The sequence below is a fragment of the Macaca fascicularis genome, chromosome 6, assembly GCF_037993035.2.
Source record: "Macaca fascicularis isolate 582-1 chromosome 6, T2T-MFA8v1.1".
NCBI lineage: Eukaryota > Metazoa > Chordata > Mammalia > Primates > Cercopithecidae > Macaca > Macaca fascicularis.
This window is the reverse complement of record NC_088380.1, coordinates 15,042,608-15,059,778: the sequence shown is the minus strand read 5'-3', so window position 1 is coordinate 15,059,778 and position 17,171 is coordinate 15,042,608. Positions and strand designations below refer to the sequence as shown.

General features: G+C 41.9%; 1 protein-coding gene across 5 annotated transcripts in view; it reads right to left on the bottom strand.

Moving 5' to 3' along the window:
• TRIO (trio Rho guanine nucleotide exchange factor) overlaps nucleotides 1-17,171 on the bottom strand; it is a 366,877-nt gene that overhangs the window by 106,779 nt on the left and 242,927 nt on the right. For all 5 annotated transcript variants that reach the window (XM_045394729.2, XM_045394733.3, XM_065546102.2 and 2 more), the window contains exons 22-31: nucleotides 14,623-14,817; nucleotides 14,409-14,524; nucleotides 13,577-13,643; nucleotides 12,862-12,971; nucleotides 11,954-12,023; nucleotides 11,248-11,337; nucleotides 8,173-8,265; nucleotides 5,170-5,281; nucleotides 3,244-3,434; nucleotides 1,183-1,284 (exon numbers count right to left, since the gene is read on the bottom strand). In XM_045394729.2, the coding sequence (XP_045250664.2) occupies nucleotides 1,183-1,284; nucleotides 3,244-3,434; nucleotides 5,170-5,281; nucleotides 8,173-8,265; nucleotides 11,248-11,337; nucleotides 11,954-12,023; nucleotides 12,862-12,971; nucleotides 13,577-13,643; nucleotides 14,409-14,524; nucleotides 14,623-14,817 (1,146 nt within the window). The remainder of the gene's footprint in view (nucleotides 1-1,182; nucleotides 1,285-3,243; nucleotides 3,435-5,169; nucleotides 5,282-8,172; nucleotides 8,266-11,247; nucleotides 11,338-11,953; nucleotides 12,024-12,861; nucleotides 12,972-13,576; nucleotides 13,644-14,408; nucleotides 14,525-14,622; nucleotides 14,818-17,171) is intronic.

Here is a 17,171-nt window from a genome sequence, read left to right as displayed (position 1 = left end):
ATAAGTTGCAAGTTTTCAGGTTTCAAGCATACCTTAAAATGTTAGGCCTTAGGAAGAAAATACAGTTATTTAAATTTAGCTATCAGTGCAATTTATGTCAAACAGGGCTTTATGCCAGTACTAGCCAGAACACATTGGGCTGGTAATCACATATTCACTGCAAAACAACCCACTATTACAAATGAACAAAGATCTTATGAATACAATGGCTTCCACTGAAGAACACAATCTAGAAGGTTGATGTACAGGGGAGTAACTCACAGTCACTGAAAATTCCAAAGAGATGAAAAGGCATGCAAGAGACACAAGGGGTGACATGCAGGTTCATACACCAGAGTCTCATTACACTCTGGCTCATCTCCCAATATTCTACAAACCTTAGCTCCACCAACCCCCAAACATCCCAAAGCCACTGATGGCATTTCCAGATGGCTCCAAAAGTTCCATCTGTATTTTCTCAAACACAGAGGAGGGAAATACATAAGACAACCTCAGAGCTCTTGACCATTCCCAGGAGAGGTTAGTATAATCAAAACAAAGAGTTCAAATCAAATATTCCAAGATATTTTCCTCCTCCAAAGACTATATAACCTAAAGCATCCCTAGTGGTTTTGAATTTTAAATCGTAACAGTATCAAACCCTGTCACTAATAATCATTCCTCTTTCCCTCTGTCCCCAAACTCTTAAGCCACAGAGCTGACGACCCTGTAAGGACTGTGGGTATGGCTGGCCTCAACTTCCTGTCGCAGGTCCTCACAAATGCACCAGGTGACTTTTTCCTTTTGAAACAGAACGTCAAGTGCGCAATGAGTGTTGGTCAGTATCTCATTCCTCCTGTACCCTGACTTCTGGCATCTCTTATAGAGTCAATGAATTCCCAGACTAGAAGAATGGGAGAAGTTTAAAAAGACCTTGCTTCATTTGCCCTTTCAGGAGTCAAGTGAAAGTTCAGCTCAAATTGTTTCATCACCAGAACACCTAACTGAATTTATTCCACTATTCTTTTTGAGGTAGTCACCAATCTGAATAGAACACAAACAAACACTCTCACACACACCCCACCACCAACAAATAATAATAAAATAATATGAAAACCAGTATACTTTAACAACGGAAAAGCATGCATGGCTGGCCACAGTAAACATTTCACACAGCACAGTTTGAGTTTCAAATGAACATACCTTAAGGACAATTTTATTATCTGAAGTTGGCGTTCTCCCCACCCACAGTGCAAATTTGCAAGGGTCTCCTTCAACATGTTCTGTGACACCCAATTCTGAGGTCTGGACAAAAAGACAATTATATAATTAGGTGACAGTAAAATTCTGGAAAGATGCAGAACAGAGACCAAGGAAACAACTTGTGGTTACTTGTGGCCATGTTAGGTTATAAGAACGTTGCTAGTGATCTCAGCTCTCGTGTGAGTTATAATGAGGACCCTGTGTTCTTAGGCTACAGGTCATTGGTTTCGTCCTTCACTTCCTGTGAGCATCTCTTATTGGAGACCCCAGTGCAGGTCAATAGGCAAAAAATTCAGGGGAAGGAAACCAACACGTGAAAATCCTATCTGACAATCAAGATCTGACTACTTGCAATCTTACAAGCAACAAACTGCAAAATGAGTCTTTCCTGGTTGCAAAAGGGCTGCCACCATGTTCTCTTCAGCATTAATGATGCAGCTTCCCAGAGGGAAAATGATGCTTTAACAGCTTAGTTATTTTGCAATTTATCAATAGCATTAGCTTTTAGTACTTGATCGGTAATTTTAACGGCTAAGAGGCGAAGTCCCTCTGTGATATATGCAGAACATGGAAGCATGCAGAGAAAGGTCAATAGCTTCAGCTCCTCCCCCATAGTCAAGGTCCCCCTGATGCATTCTCCACCCCAGCAAAGGAAGTGATTCATCATCCAGAGCTCCAGAGGTGGCCTCTGAGGGAATCTTAACTTCTAAAAGATAAATTAAGTGAAGATATATTGGCTGCTAAAACAGATGAGCTTGGTCTCTAAAGGCAGATGCAAGCCAGCTAATGAAATCACTAGCCAGCAACGTTGCATTGTTTTCTTTTCAGTCAGAAGGTGACCTAAAATGATGTCAGCAAGCTGTAATCCAAACGACGACCTCAAACAGGACGGAAGCCAAACAAAATGGTATGAAAACCATCAGTTGGGACTTGTGATTTCCAGATTATTATTCAGAAGATTTCCATACTTGGAGACGTTTTATTACTTGAGAAGTTTCATTATATATGGACATCACAAAAAGTATGTGTAAGTTGTCCAAATTGCAAACATCTACCAGTATTTATAAGAGATCTGCCATAAAGAAACCCACCTTCTTGGCATTTTCTATTCTTTTCTGGATGATGATTCCTCCTTAGCGCCACCCCATTGTCCCCTCTGCCCGGCCCTGCCCAGCGACTCTGCATGAATAAGCCTCTGAGAAACGACCCACTAAGTTAGATGGAAGCACACGGGATCCAGAGATGACGCTGCTCTTGGGCTTTTCTGAGAGCGAGCAGAAACGTAGTTTCACAAAGAGGCTGTCAAGGCTAGCTAGTGGTCACAACATGGCAGCAGGTATGTGGCTCTTGCCAAGAAGTACAATGATAGGTTAAGTATGAATTAAAATGCATCACCGCATTTGCCAAGCACTCAGGGGCAGCTGTCTCCACATAGCTGGGGCTGTGGATCTTTCAAACTGTAGTTTGGCTTACGTATATTTTCTCTAATAATGACATGTCACTGTTATAAAACAACCATAAATTTACTTATGCATTTATATTTCATAAATTTATTTTTAATGGAAAAAAAACATCAAACCTCAGCATGGCAAGTCTACAGTGAGCCACCCAGTAAGGCTGTTTCCATATACTCCAAAGTTTATGGTTGAAAAGTTAATTATAATAAGAACTTAGTCATAGATATGATTATTTTATTTATAAAGCTAGTTAAGCACACCGGAGATAAATGATTTCACTTATGAAATGTTTTCTTATCCTACAGTTATGAGATATGGGATTTAAGAGCAAGTTTCCTAAGTGTATAAACTCCAGAGCACCCTCTAGTGGACTTGGGGGTGGCAAATAATTCACTGAAGATGAAAACCCCACCACAATTCAGACTTGCACATTTCAGGACAGATTGGGAGGTTAAACCGAAGACGATGAGCAATTCTTCTCCACCTGCAAAAAGACCGCAATTGTGTTACCTTTAGACTTACAATTCTGAACGCCTATACTTACAAACAATTTGCTTTTGTAAAGGTACTTGCTTCTCCCACTGGAATCTTTCACTTCTTTACTAAATACTAAGGACATTTCAAAAAGGAAGAGATGCCGTTCTCGGCCCTTTCGAATTAAGGTTTTTGGGTCCCACACTTGGAAGGATTCCTGTAGGATGAGTTCTCCCTGAGACTCAATGTTTTCATCAAACCCTACAACATGAAAAAAGGGAGGCAAATCAATTTAAAAGAAAAATAAATGATGCATAAGAAAGCATTATTACTATTTTCAACATTTTAAAAATGCCCACCAACCAACCCCAGATGAGAGTTTCCCATCTGATTCTGAAGCCATGGCACTGATCCATCCTACCGAGGATAAGTCTCCCTAACACACCACTTTACATACATTTTCCTTTGTTCAGAAACATTCTGCGATTCCTCAAGGCTTTATTCTTCGAGTTCTGTCCCTCCGGTGGGCCTTCGAAACAGTTGAGATTTGGTTCCACCCTCTACCTCTCTTCAGCCCTCCTCTGCAGCATCCCACCACGTAAACCTCCTCTGGAACAGTTCCGCCTCTCCTCTAAGGCCCCACCTACTTTCCAGCCTCGGTCTTGATTCTCTCTGCTTTGTCAGCCCACAGCATCCTTCCCAGACATTCTGCTCAGGTCCAGCCTTTCTCCAAGGACCTGTTCTGGTCTTGCTTCTTGGAGAAGTCCCCGGCTGCCCATGCTTGCTGCACCCTCCCTCCTCTGAACGTGGCGTTCTGCACATCAATCAGTCAGGCTCTGGACTTCATTACTGCTCCTCTCTTCATGGAAGTGGTCTGCTTTATCACCTGGTTATGAAGCCACCAGGGCTTAGTAAAGCCAGCCCCGGGGCAAAGGCTGCCCGTTACCTCCTGACTTCCACTCTCTCCTTTTCCTCTCATAGTAGAAGCTCCCACTAGGGCTGCTCAAAATAAGCACTCCATTCCCAGCCCCACGCACAGTTAAAAGCAGCCGGGTACCTACGCTCTGGGCAAGTGAGCACAGCAGCGGGTACCACTGCTAGTGTCTGCCCATCCGGAGTTCCCTCCCTGACCTTCTTCCCCACTTCCTGCTAGATGGAATGTTGGCATGGTCTTGAAACACCCTGGACCTAGCCAGCCAGAAAAACAACTAGAATGGAGAGAAACTAGCTGGAACACAGCCTGAGTCCTTGATGACATCATGAAGGGTTGCCATACCAGATCAGCATTTTATATCAGAGAAAGAAAAATCTGTTTTGCTTGGCCTCTGAGTTTTGCATCTTATTACCCACAGCAGCACCAATGTTCAGTGTTACCCATAAAGACACAGGCTAGCAAAAGCATTTGGGGCAGGATTATAACTTACCCTATGTAGCCTGGCAAGAACCAAGCTTTGCACCACAGGAAGAGCTTTCTTAAACAGAGGCATTTATGAAAATTATAATTGCTATAATTTTGAAACACATTTATCTAATTTTCTCTTTACCATGTTACACACCAAATTCAATGATACAAGGAAATATCTGGTGCCTACTATGTTCCAGGCTCTAGCAAGTGATGCGACAGATACATAGATGGGGAAGCAACACATTCTTTTAAGGATTTTACAGTCCTGGGGTTTGATCCATCCATACACCCACCTACCCATCCACCTAACAGGGAGAGCAGGTGGCCTGCAGCAAGCGACACAAAATGCTACTGGAGTCCAGAGTGTGGAGAGGCTGTTTTCCAGTGAAGGGACAAGAAAAGCCTTTCAACGAGTGTAGAAGCATTTTATGTGGTCCTTAAGAAAAGCAATGACACCAATTCTTTAAGACATGTTCTTAACCACTGACATAGAGACATAAAGCTGGGATTTTTAGGGTTCAGGAAATCCATTTACAAACAGAGTCATTAGAAACTGCATAAATGCATACTGGGGTATGGAGGGTCCATTACCTTCCAGCATGCTGAGGTGCATGGCATCATTGGCTCGCTTTGGCACGCTGAGCATCACCTCCAGGCCATCTTTAATCTCTCCCTTTCCTTCCTCACAGCACGTCAGCAGCTCCTGCAAAGATCGACACCAGAAACTAGGTAAAGACTGCAGAATGCTCCGTCAATGAGACCTTGGCAGAAACAGTCTATGAAAGCCCATGGTTTTCAAGATAAAAACAGAGTGTGGTCAACTGGGCATATGTTCTCATAGAAATGAACGACTACCTCTCTATTCAGTGGATGGCAGGGTTTGTCCTGTTCTAATCAGAGTAAGCCAGATGTATTCGTAGTTTAAGATGAAATTAGTATACCTGTTAACAATCAAGCCTCAAAAATGATAAACAGAGGCCGGGTGTGGTGGCTCATGCCTGTAATCCCAGCACTTTGGGAGACTGAGGTGGGTGAATCACTTGAGATCAGGAGTTTGAGACCAGCCTGGCCAACATGGTAAAACCTCATCTCTACTTAAAAAAAAAAAAAAAAAAAAAAATTAGCTGGGCATGGTGGCATACGCCTGTAATTCCAACTAGCTGGGAGACTGAGGGAGGAGAATCACATGAACCTGGGAGGTGGAGGCAGCAGTGAGCCAAGATTGTGCCACTGCACTCCAGCCTGGTGGACAGAGCAAGACTCTGTCTCCAAAAAAAAAAAAAAAAAAAGATAGAGCTATTTAATTATTGTGTAACACATGATCAGCTACTGGTTACAGCTGATGGCCATGCCAGGTCCAACTGTGCGTTTACCACACAATCCCAGCGTGACTTTAAACCCTGGAGCCATGAATGCAACACCCCATCTAAACCGGACCAGCCAAGTCACGTAGCAGAAACAGTAACGCCGCATGAGTACTTACAGGCAAATGCATTTCCTTTTCGCGTAGGATGTTTAGAAAAGCTCTAATGGTTGAATTACCTCTCTCTGGGGAGCCCTATGTGTGTGATTACATTTCAGAGCTATTTAGAGAAACATCCGTTATTAAATGAAAGACAGCAGGAACAGTAAGTTCACCTTCTGGTGGCTCCAAGATACTTTCTTACTGGTGTATTAATAATTACTACCAGTCAGTAATAGCAACAGCAGTGTTTTGTGTCTTGGAAGTTGACAAAAGAGAGGTATGACACTGCAGTCAGCACTGGTCTCCCAGAGGCTGCTTGAGAGCAACTCAGCTGCCTGATGGGCACCTTCCCTCATCACCAGATGGTGTTTACCTGTGATCCTAAGCAGCATGGCAAACGCTGCTCACAAATGCAGTGTGCTGAGCCTAATAACTGATAACTGGCAGAAAATCTTCCTTGTTGGGGAGCTTAAGGGAGCTTATTACTGTTCTCCTGAAGAACCTCTGGCAGAGTAAGGTGAGGTTCACAAATTTAAGCACCAGTTTAGTAGAACTACATGCTAAAAACAAAATCCTTACATATTGAGGACACTAAAAGGTAAACTGCCTCTGCAGAATTAGAAAGCAAAGGACAAATCTGAATACGAACAAATTAGCCTCCTGACTTATTTTGCATTTATAGCAACTATATATTTCTGCAGGGATGGTCACAAAATCACTTAATGGAATTTTGATATGAAAATACAGGAGCGCTTTTCCAATAGAAAAATCCCATAATAGTATCACTTTGGCCGGGCGCGGTGGCTCAAGCCTGTAATCCCAGCACTTTGGGAGGCCGAGACTGGTGGATCACGAGGTCAGGAGATCAAGACCATCCTGGCTAACACGGTGAAACCCCGTCTCTACTAAGAAATACAAAAAACTAGCCGGGCGAGGTGGCGGGCGCCTGTAGTCCCAGCTACTCGGGAGGCTGAGGCAGGAGAATGGTGTGAACCCGGGAGGCGGAGCTTGCAGTGAGCTGAGATCCGGCCACTGCACTCCAGCCTGGGCTACAGAGCGAGACTCCGTCTCAAAAAAAAAAAAAAAAAAAAAATAGTATCACTTTCACAAAACAATGTAGCCACTTACTACTGTCTCTAGATTTTTCTTACTAACAAAAAGGGTAAACAAGAGTTTCAGGTATTCGTAACTCCATTTTCTAAATTTCTTTCATATCTAGACAAATTACATAATAACTTCCTGTTGTCGAGCCTAGGATAGTATCCGGAACAAGGCAGGGTTCATAGAATACCATTACTGGGATGAATGCATGGTTTCTACATTTTAATGCTTAGTAACATTCACCAGCTGAGAAAATGGTAAGCTGAACATTACCAGACAAAAGCTGTCAATTTTTATGTAGCCAAGAAAATATGTACTGATGATACATAATACATTTTGTGACAACTCTTAGCACGAATTCTAAGTTTTGTTTATCTATTGTCGAGACTAATCGCTATTGTTTTCCTAAATGTGATTTTAATTATAGTCATTCACAACTAATAAAAAGCAGAGGTCACCCTGTCTCCAATACTTGTGATCTGTATGAACAAGGTGTGCCGTGAGGGCTGTGACATCAGGGACAAGCAACAAGACAGAGGAAGCTTCCTGGGCGTGGGTTCTCCATGGCTTCAGTGGAAGCCCTGGGCATCAGCCAGCTCTGTGTTCGGAGTTGAGCCTGTTAACAGGTGTGAGTGATGATTCTGGGCACGCTCCTTACAGTCTGAGGCTGGTTTCCACGACCGCAGACTAGCATTGCTGGGAGGTCAACATACACAAAGCATACCAAAGTGCACCACACCTGGCCCACAGTCAGCAAGCCACAGCTGGGAACTAAGGGTACTAAAATATCAAGAACTGATGATTTCTCATTTTTTAGGGTCAGTCAGTGCAGTTCAGATCCATAATCATGACACATACTCTCATTTAACTCTTGCAATGAGAAATTAGGCAGGGCAATAAATACTAATGAATTAAAAAGTAAAATTAATTGACTAGGTGTTTCAAAAAATTCAGAGTAATTATGTAAATGTCAAAATAATAATACAAAATTCATAAAATTTCACAGGCTGAAGACCCATTATACATACTTTTAAAAGGAGTTGATACTTTGTTATTCGCTGAACCGGTTTAATAAGGTAGGAAGAAATGGAATTGGCTAATCCATGTCGCTGCTGTATCTCCTGTATTAAAACAAAACCAAACAAGAAACAAGCCTTAATCATGGGGCTACACTATTAAATCATGGCTATACGACACATTACCTTTCCAAATACTGTACCTGACAACTTTTTAATCATGCTGAAATAATAGAGTTTCCTTCTCCTAAGAGGTTTTTAAATTATTAACACAGACTTCTTTGCTTCTAAAATGTTACTTCTGGAGAGCAAGGGGTACTTTGGAGCAGGAGGATCTACATTACTGTTCAGTGCACATTTAATGCCATGATTTGCACTTTGCATTTTGTAATTATGTCCTTTACAGGTAACGACCTGCTGGCTGGTTGTATTCCTTGCTGTGAAGACAGGCTGTGTCTGTGCTAATCACCACTTTACGCTAGCACCTAGGGCAGACCTTAGAGTTAAATGAGCACCATATAGATGTTCAATAACGCTTGTTACTGGTAAGAAGCATCATCAAAGGTTATCAGATAGTCTGGAGAACAGAGGAAGCTGGAGCAGAAAGCCTCTAAAAAAATAAACCAACATACTATGAATACTGAAAGCATGTAACTTGTGAAGTCTCTCAGGCATGATCTCCCTTATTCCTGAAGACATGTTTCAGGGCATAAGGGTTTCTTTTCAAGTTCTGGGGTGCATGTGCAGAACGTGCAGGTTTCTTACATAGGTACACACATGCCATGGTGGTTTGCTGCACCCATCAACCCTGTCATGTACATTAGGTATTTCTCCTAATGCTATCCCTCTCCTAGACCCCCACCCCCCGACAGGCCCCAGTGTGTGATGTTCCCCTCCCCGTGTCCATGTGCTCTCATTATTCAACTCCCACTTATAAGTGAGAACACCCAGTGTTTGGTTTTCTGTTCTTGAGTTAGTTTGCTGAGAATTATGGTTTCCAGCTTCATCCATGTCCCTGCAAAGGACATGAACCCATCCTTTGTTTTTTTTTTTTTTTTGAGATGGAGTCTTGTTCTGTCGCCCAGGCTGGAGTGCAGTGGTGCAATCTCCGCTCACTGCAAGCTCCGCCTCCCAGGTTCACGCCATTCTCCTGCCTCAGCCTCCCCAGCAGCTGGAACTACAGGTGCTTGCCACCACGGCCTGGCTAATTTTTTTGTATTTTTAGTAGAGATAGGGTTTCACTATAATACCCAGGATGGTCTGGATCTGACCTCGTGATCCACCCATCTTGGCCTCCCAAAGTGCTGGGATTACAGGTACGAGCCACTGTGCCTGGCCTGAACCCATCCTTTTTTTATGGCTGTATAGTATTCCATGGTGTATATGGCCACATTTTCTTTATCCAGTCTATCACTGATGGGCATCTGGGGTTGTTCCAAGTCTTTGTTCCAAGTCTATTGTGAACAGTGCTGCAATAAACATGCATGAGCATGTGTCTTTATAATAAAATGATTTGTAATCCTTTGGGTATATATCCAGTAATGGGATTGCTGGATCAAGTGGCATTTCTGGTTCTAGATCCTTGAGGAATAGCCACATTGTCTTCCACAATAGTTGAACTAATTTACATTCCCACCAACAGTGTAAAAGTGTTCCTATTTCTCCAAAGCCTTGCCAGCATCTGTTGTTTCCTGACTTTTTAATGATGGCCATTCTAACTGGTGTGGGAGATGGTATCTCATTGTGGTTGATTTGCATTTCTCTAATGACCATTGATGATGAGTTTTTCATATGTTTGTTGGCTGCATAAATGTCTTCTTTTGAGAAGTGTCTCTTCGTATCCTTTGCCCACTTTTTTTTTTTTCTTGTAAATTTGTTTAAGTTAATTGTAGATTCTGGATATTAGCCCTTTGTCAGATGGCTAGACTGCAAAAATTTTCTCCCATTCTGTAGGCTGTCTGTTCACTCTGATGATAGTTTCTTTTGCTGGGGCATAAGGGTTTCTAAAATGGCTTTGATTCCAAACATTAAATGTGCTATATGCTCTCACTGTTTAAGTGAAATACTTAATACTAAAATACTTCTAACTCCATATACAGGTGCTGAATTTTGTCTGATGGCAAAGACCTAGAATCATGTGAAATATTAAAAAGAAAAGGCCCCTTTGGCCTGGGAGAAGCCTTCCTATTTAAAAAGGCAGTGATGTGTAATGTGTAATGTAATGGTCAAGAGAATGACAATTAAAATAGGGTCATCTACAGGTAGGGCTTCACCTCAAAGACAGAAACTGAAAAGTTTATTCTACGTCCCCAGACTTCCAGATAAGAGCTGATGATCCCATCTGTACATATACAAGTGTAAAGACAGAAAACAAGTCCAACATCCTCACAACCTTATGCACCAAACTATGCACACTATTCCACAGCACCTTATCCTTCAATCAAAATGTACTGGCACATATTTGACCAAGTTCTGGAAACCCAGAAAGCACTCTGTGTATCACGTTCTAAAGCTCCATGCCTTTTGTGCTGAATAATCCGCTGAATAGCTTTCAAAACAAAGATGGCCTGTATCGACGTTTACTCCAATGAGAACACAATTAGTTAACCTTCTAATTATCCTAGTCATTACGGCACTATTTGTAAAACTTTACTGGTAGGTTGATTTTGAAAATTCATAACATCATGAAATTAAAATAGGAAAAATAAAAAGATTCACCACATTTGTTTTTGTTTTACTGAGGGGGAAAAGAAGCCTAATAGTTTATGCCTTCTGTGTACAATATTACATGTGAAAAAATGTATTGAATATAAATAGTAATGACATTATAAATGATTGATTATAAATAATAACACACACACACAAACATACATGTATATATTACAATCTAAGTTTCTTACAGATATAAGGCTTCCAGTATTTATGTAGGATCTTTAAAAAACAGAAGACAATAGAAGAATAGCCCAATATAAACAAGAGATAAAAATGAAAATATTGTACTATCAATTAGGTGAAAGTTATGAGTAACGCTGCATTTTATGTACACAACTTGGAAAATTACGGTCTCTTTAGGAATCTATTACTTACGTCAAAATAGGACCCTGCATGTTCCAATATCAGCTGAGTAGAATCAGGTTTATTTTTGCAATATGTGACATACATCTGAAACTTGTCAGCCTATAAGCCAAAAAAAATAAAAATAAAAATAAAAAGATCTCATTTAAACCATAGCAAATCAACGCATGATAAACTTTCATATAGAAAAGAAGCTGTATGGATAATGGAAATTTAAGCCTCAAGTTGAAGAGACCCTATTTTAAAAAGAAAGCTACTGAAGTGAGAACCACATCGTTCTGACAGCATGCAGCTACAGCAGCCTCCCCAAGCCCAGAATGTCAGGCTGAGCACCTGTCCTCTCTTTCCACAGCGGCACGTGCAGACCTGGCTTCGGGCTTTGGACAGCATGACTACACGTTCACCTGTCTGCTTCCCCTCTAGACTGGACGATCCCCCAGAAGCACTGGGAACTCACCTATCAGCAAATCCCCAGGGTCAAGTGGAGGCCTGGCATACTAAATATTCTATTTCAAACCATCGCCAGGGCCAATAAAAAAAACTCACTCCACAAAAACAAGTAGTTGAAGGATGCAATTCTTTGAGGTAAAGTCTATTTCTCTGCAAGCATGAATATGAGCAGAAGATGGTGACTTAAAGGAAATGAAGATCATCCCTCCTAACTTCCCTCAATGTCACCTAACAGCTGGGAGAGAACAAATGGTTGAGGTTTCATTACCCAAGTAACAAAACAATGTCCAACATCCTCTGGCAACTGTTCATATTTTTCCAGCTCCTTTAGGAATATGCTGCAAAGAATAAAAATGGTATCATATTATGAAGGTGTTTTAAAACATTTTACTAGTGAGATATGCCAGAAATTGAGAAATCTGTGCCCCCTAAAGAATTAACAAAACATGTAGCTCTTAACTAGGGTAAGTTACTGTGACTTTCAAACGGCTAGCCAGTTTAGCCTTCAAACACTTTCTAACAAATGTATTTCTGGGAAAGTGCTAGTGTGTTCACCGAGGATATACTTTAGAGATGTAAATATTTGGCTGAAAACCCATTTGGTCTTTCCTGCCTTCTGCTGGGAAGTGAGGGGACTGCGCTCTTGCTGACCCCTGCGTCATCTCACCACAGGCCACCTAAAGGAGATTCTGCCGCTGCTGCTTTAAAAATATTAAAAGAGAATCATGTACCTCCTGTGGCCAATGGAAAGTGCATTTTATTTTGGTCAGAATACACTTCTGTTGCTTCTTCAGTTCCTCCTATCTTACTATAAGAGACCAAACATCATAGGCCAGCAGTCCCAAGGGGGCTCCACTGTCTCTCAACCCTCAGAAGTAACTCACAGGGCACCTGATGGCTCAGCTTCAGAGAAATTAAGCTTCCTATAAAAATATTTTCATAGTTTTCCTGATCTTATTTCTGTAACAGATAAGTACAAACATAAAGTTGAGTCTGTATTAAAAGAGTTTCTAGAATGTCAGTCTTTTTGGAGAAAGCCTGATAGGCTTCATTTGAGTGGTAACAAAATCACTGACATCTGCCTAATTCAACGGGAACGTTTCATTCCTTGTGACAAAACTTCAGCACAGCATGTGGATTTCAAAAGTAACTGCTCCCAAAGAAAAAGCCACTCACTTATTATGAAATTCATAGATTTCCTGCATGTTTCCGAAGATGATGAGTTCTTTGTTTACAATGCCAGGTGGAATCTCTTCCACGCCACTGGTCATTTCCCACAGGTAGGTCTGGCCGAGAGGGAAACAGGGGTTAGACAAAAATAAACACCACATTTTCAAGAAACAGCTGTTTCTGACATCTGTAAACACACAGAATTAATGTGCAAATGAAAGTATAACTGAGGACTGTACCCTTTTACAAAACACAAAAAACCCTTCTAAAAAAGGCCCTCAGTTGCTGTTAATACTTGAAAAGAGTTCCTATACTTTTCAACTCTAAAATTATTCCTAGCTTCAAATTTTGGAATTAACCTATTCCACAAGTACAACCAATATTCCTGATACCACCGAGTATTAGTTGCCAGTCATAACTAGTAGGCACATTTCTCTGAAGCTGCTGTAAAATTCTATACAAAGAGAATGTCAGCCAGGCCATCACGTGATAAACAGAATGAGAGGATTAATGCTGTATCATCTCTGTAATGAGTGAAAAACAAACCTAGAACACTACAGAAGTGCAGAAACATGAAACCGGCTGCTTAAGCATACTTTAAATTTTAAAAAATGACAGAAAAAAATTGTGATTATTCTAAGGACTACCAACAGGTAAGAATAAAATAGCAAGCTTATGCTCAATCTAAATAAACAAGCAAAAAAAAAAAAAACTTACTTACATCCATACATTCCCGGAGGTCTCTTACATAAGCCTTTTCAGTTTGAATGAGCTCAGCCATTATGAACCTTAAAGAGAGGAAGACAGTGAGGAGTCCAGTTAGGGTGCAATTTACTTCACTATCTACTTTTATGGATTTATGAAATAACAGAGAGGGTCTAAAAGTATTAGTCTTAGAGTGATCATTTTGGAGAGGTAAATCACAAATAGAACAACAGTATCCAGCTGCTAATTCAAAGGGGAAAACAAGATTTCTGCAAACATTTAGATCAGGGTTTCTCCACCTGGCACTGTGGACATCCAGGGCCAGGTAACTCTGCTGTGGGGCTGTCCTCTGCACTGGAGAGTGCTCAGCAGCTTCCCACTAGAGGCCAACAGCACTCCCTGCCCCTCCCCACTGTGACAACCAAAGTGTCCCCTCACATTGCCAAGTGTCCCTGGGGGACGAAACTGCCAATGAAGAACCACTGGGTTAGAGCACTCTTATTTATTTACATAGGGATTACTAACTGGCAACTTTTAAACACCTAAATTTGTTTTAGGGGTGATAAAACCTATTAATTTCCTCTCCTTAGTATCAGTATCTATTAATGACAATTTGTCAACTCCACATGAAACACAGGCACAGGGATTAAAAACTAGGTGCTGTTTCTGAACCAGGTGATAAGAGAAGAGTGAACCCAGTGAAGTCTGTGCCGACACAACTAAGTCCACTCAGAGCAACAAGCCTGGGTGCCATGTGACTTCAAAGCACATAGAGAAGCACGTCTGTCCAAACGACATTCTCTTCACTCTTTCAATGAATCCTGGTAGATTCTGAAAGACTGGCTTACTCTTTCCTGCGGGCAGATTTCCGTTTCTCTTCATTAAGTTCATGAGCAGCATCTCGAAGTTTCACCTCTGAGCCAGGGATACTGGCTGGAATGATATCTAGCTGGAGACTTTTACTCTGTGGAATAGAGAGCCAATGAACTCAGTTAATGAAATCAGCAAAGCGGGCGTTAGGAAGAAGACCATGATTTGTTCAGGTTGCACAAGGCCATTTACCGATTTGTTGGAATCTGAAGAAATCCCCAGGGCTTTTTCCAAAGAGGTCCTGTACTTCTCCATCCGCAGAGAGAAGTCTCTGTACCGCTTATCCACCGCAGTGACACATTTTTTTATCTCTGCCGCATGGGCATGCCCTTTCTCACAAAAGCCATCTGCCAGCTGTATCAATAGCTTCACTCTCTCTTTGGTTTGCTGCAAAAAACAACGGGAAAGTATTGTGAGGCAAATGAATCCGACTGCCAGAAACCTGAAACATAGTGGCGACTTGCCTCCAACTCCCAGCTCTGAACAGGAAAACCGGCTGGTGGCAGAAACTGAGACCAAAGCCCCCAGTCCATCCACTCCATCTCCCGGATTCTTGACCAGCTATCTTTCCTCAGCACTTCCACAATGAATGGCATTTTTATGACCTCAAAGAAGAAACTTAAGACTATTTTTCAGCAATGTCTTCATCTAGGAGGTGCTCAGTAAAAATGCGTGAAGGAATGTATGTGAAGCACACAGTCTTCGCCATGCTGCTACTCTCCTCAAAGTTGCTGAGCAGACACTCCTCGCTCTGTGCACGTTTACTCTGTGCCCAACTGGACCCACGGCTCTTTCGGGGCAAGCAGCCATTCGACTTTTTGGTTTTCCTGGAGCGTGTGTGGCCAAGGCTGTCCCCAGAGCAGGCACTCAACAAAATTCCTCATGAAGCTCCTCTGTATCATGTTGATTGCTTTTTTAACTCTTAGAAAATGTGGAGGAAAATTCACTAGTCAGGAAATTATCTATATAGAGGTACTGTAAATTTTGTTTCCCTGTTTGAGAGCTCTCTCTAAAATTGTTCTATTTTATATGTACACAGAAAAGATCTTTTATTAAGTTAAGCATAATTTATTATTTTTCACAGAGATACACAGACAACCATAAACCAAGTTATATATACCATTTGGCAACCTCACTCAACTGGTCTGACAGATCTCTCTCCTCACATTCATTTCGATGGCTATTACTATTAAGCTTCCTTTGTTACAGTGTTTTCAAATAAGTGAGTTACTCTTCTTCTATGGAACCTGCTATTCTCCGTTAAGCTTTAACTAGAAAATCTTTTTAACACATATTCAGGAAACTGACTTTAAAAATCCCCAAAAGAAAGAAGGTCAGAGTTCAAAACCCAGATAAATGATCTTAGCTTGTAAAATCAAAGTTCTAAGCCGTAAGTCACTGGGTAACCTGTGAAGTCAGCCGTCAAGATCCTCCAGACTCTACACAAATAACCCCAACACCGCAGCCAGCCCCCAGCCACCCAACAGCACCCCCATTCCCCAGCTGTGGCTCACCAACTCACCAACTCACCCTTCCAGGCCAGCACCCTCCTTGGGGCCTCTACACTGGCGCTTCTGCCTGGAGAGCCACTTCCCCAGATATCCCTATGGCTCCTTCATGTCTCTACTCAAATAAACGCCACTCTTTTAGCGGGCCCTCCCTGGACCCCTTTAAACTGCAGCTTGCCTCCCTGCCTATTCTTCTGCTCTGCTGCCTCCCGTACACGCATGGCCTTCTGACGGGGGTGCAAGTGATTTTTACAGTCATCGTCTGTCTTTCTCCTGTGAGAACATCACCTTCACAGCCCAGAAATGTTTGCTTGTTTCGCTTACTAACATCTCTTACATTGCCACAAGGGCCACCTGTTGAGGGCACTGTTAACCACCTGTAGATCTATCTTCAAGGGGTGAAGAAAGCTATTGAGTGTTTTCAGTGATGGGCACACAGAAGTGAAGATAAAAAGATAATGCAGCTTGCCAAAATCAAACAAGAATTGTTCAGCAACTGAATGGTGTGACAAAAACTAAGTACTGTAAATCTGCTGACCTATGAATTTAAAAATATCTCAGTATATTTTTACTTGCATTGGTATTTTTAAAATACGTTTACAGGATTCAAAATTTCAAAGTTAAAAAAGGAAGTAAAAACTCTTCCCACCCCACCTTCCACTGTCACTAGTTCCAATTACCAGCTTCTTGCTATCACTTCAGAGACATTTTACGTGCATGTACAAGCGAGTGCACAAATGTACATAAGTATTTTTCTCTCATTTTTTACACATATTCTTGCATACAACAAAGAGTGCTCTGTATCAGTATTTTCTACTGAACAAATCCTAGTTGTCCTTCCTGATCAGAACTAAAGTCCTCGCCTGTGTTAAAAGCTGGGTAATATTTCACTATATGGATGTGAACTGTATGGATGGACGTAAGTTAACGTCTCTCCGCCAATAGGTCTCCGTGTTGTTTCCAAATTCCGTCTACCACGGCAACAATGCAAGAAATCAAACAGTTGCGTGACCAGTGGTTAGACACGTGCCTGAGTGCTGCTGCCGTAACACACATTGTGAGACCTGGAACTGCTGGGGCAGACAGCAAGTGCAGTACGAGCGGGCAGGAAGATGCCGCCGGAGGCCTCTGAGGGGCTGCCCTGCTCCATTCCCCCAACAATGGAGCCTCGTCCATGCAGCATGGGGTCCACCTTTTTGATCTCTGCCAATCCACTGGGTGAAATGAACTCGG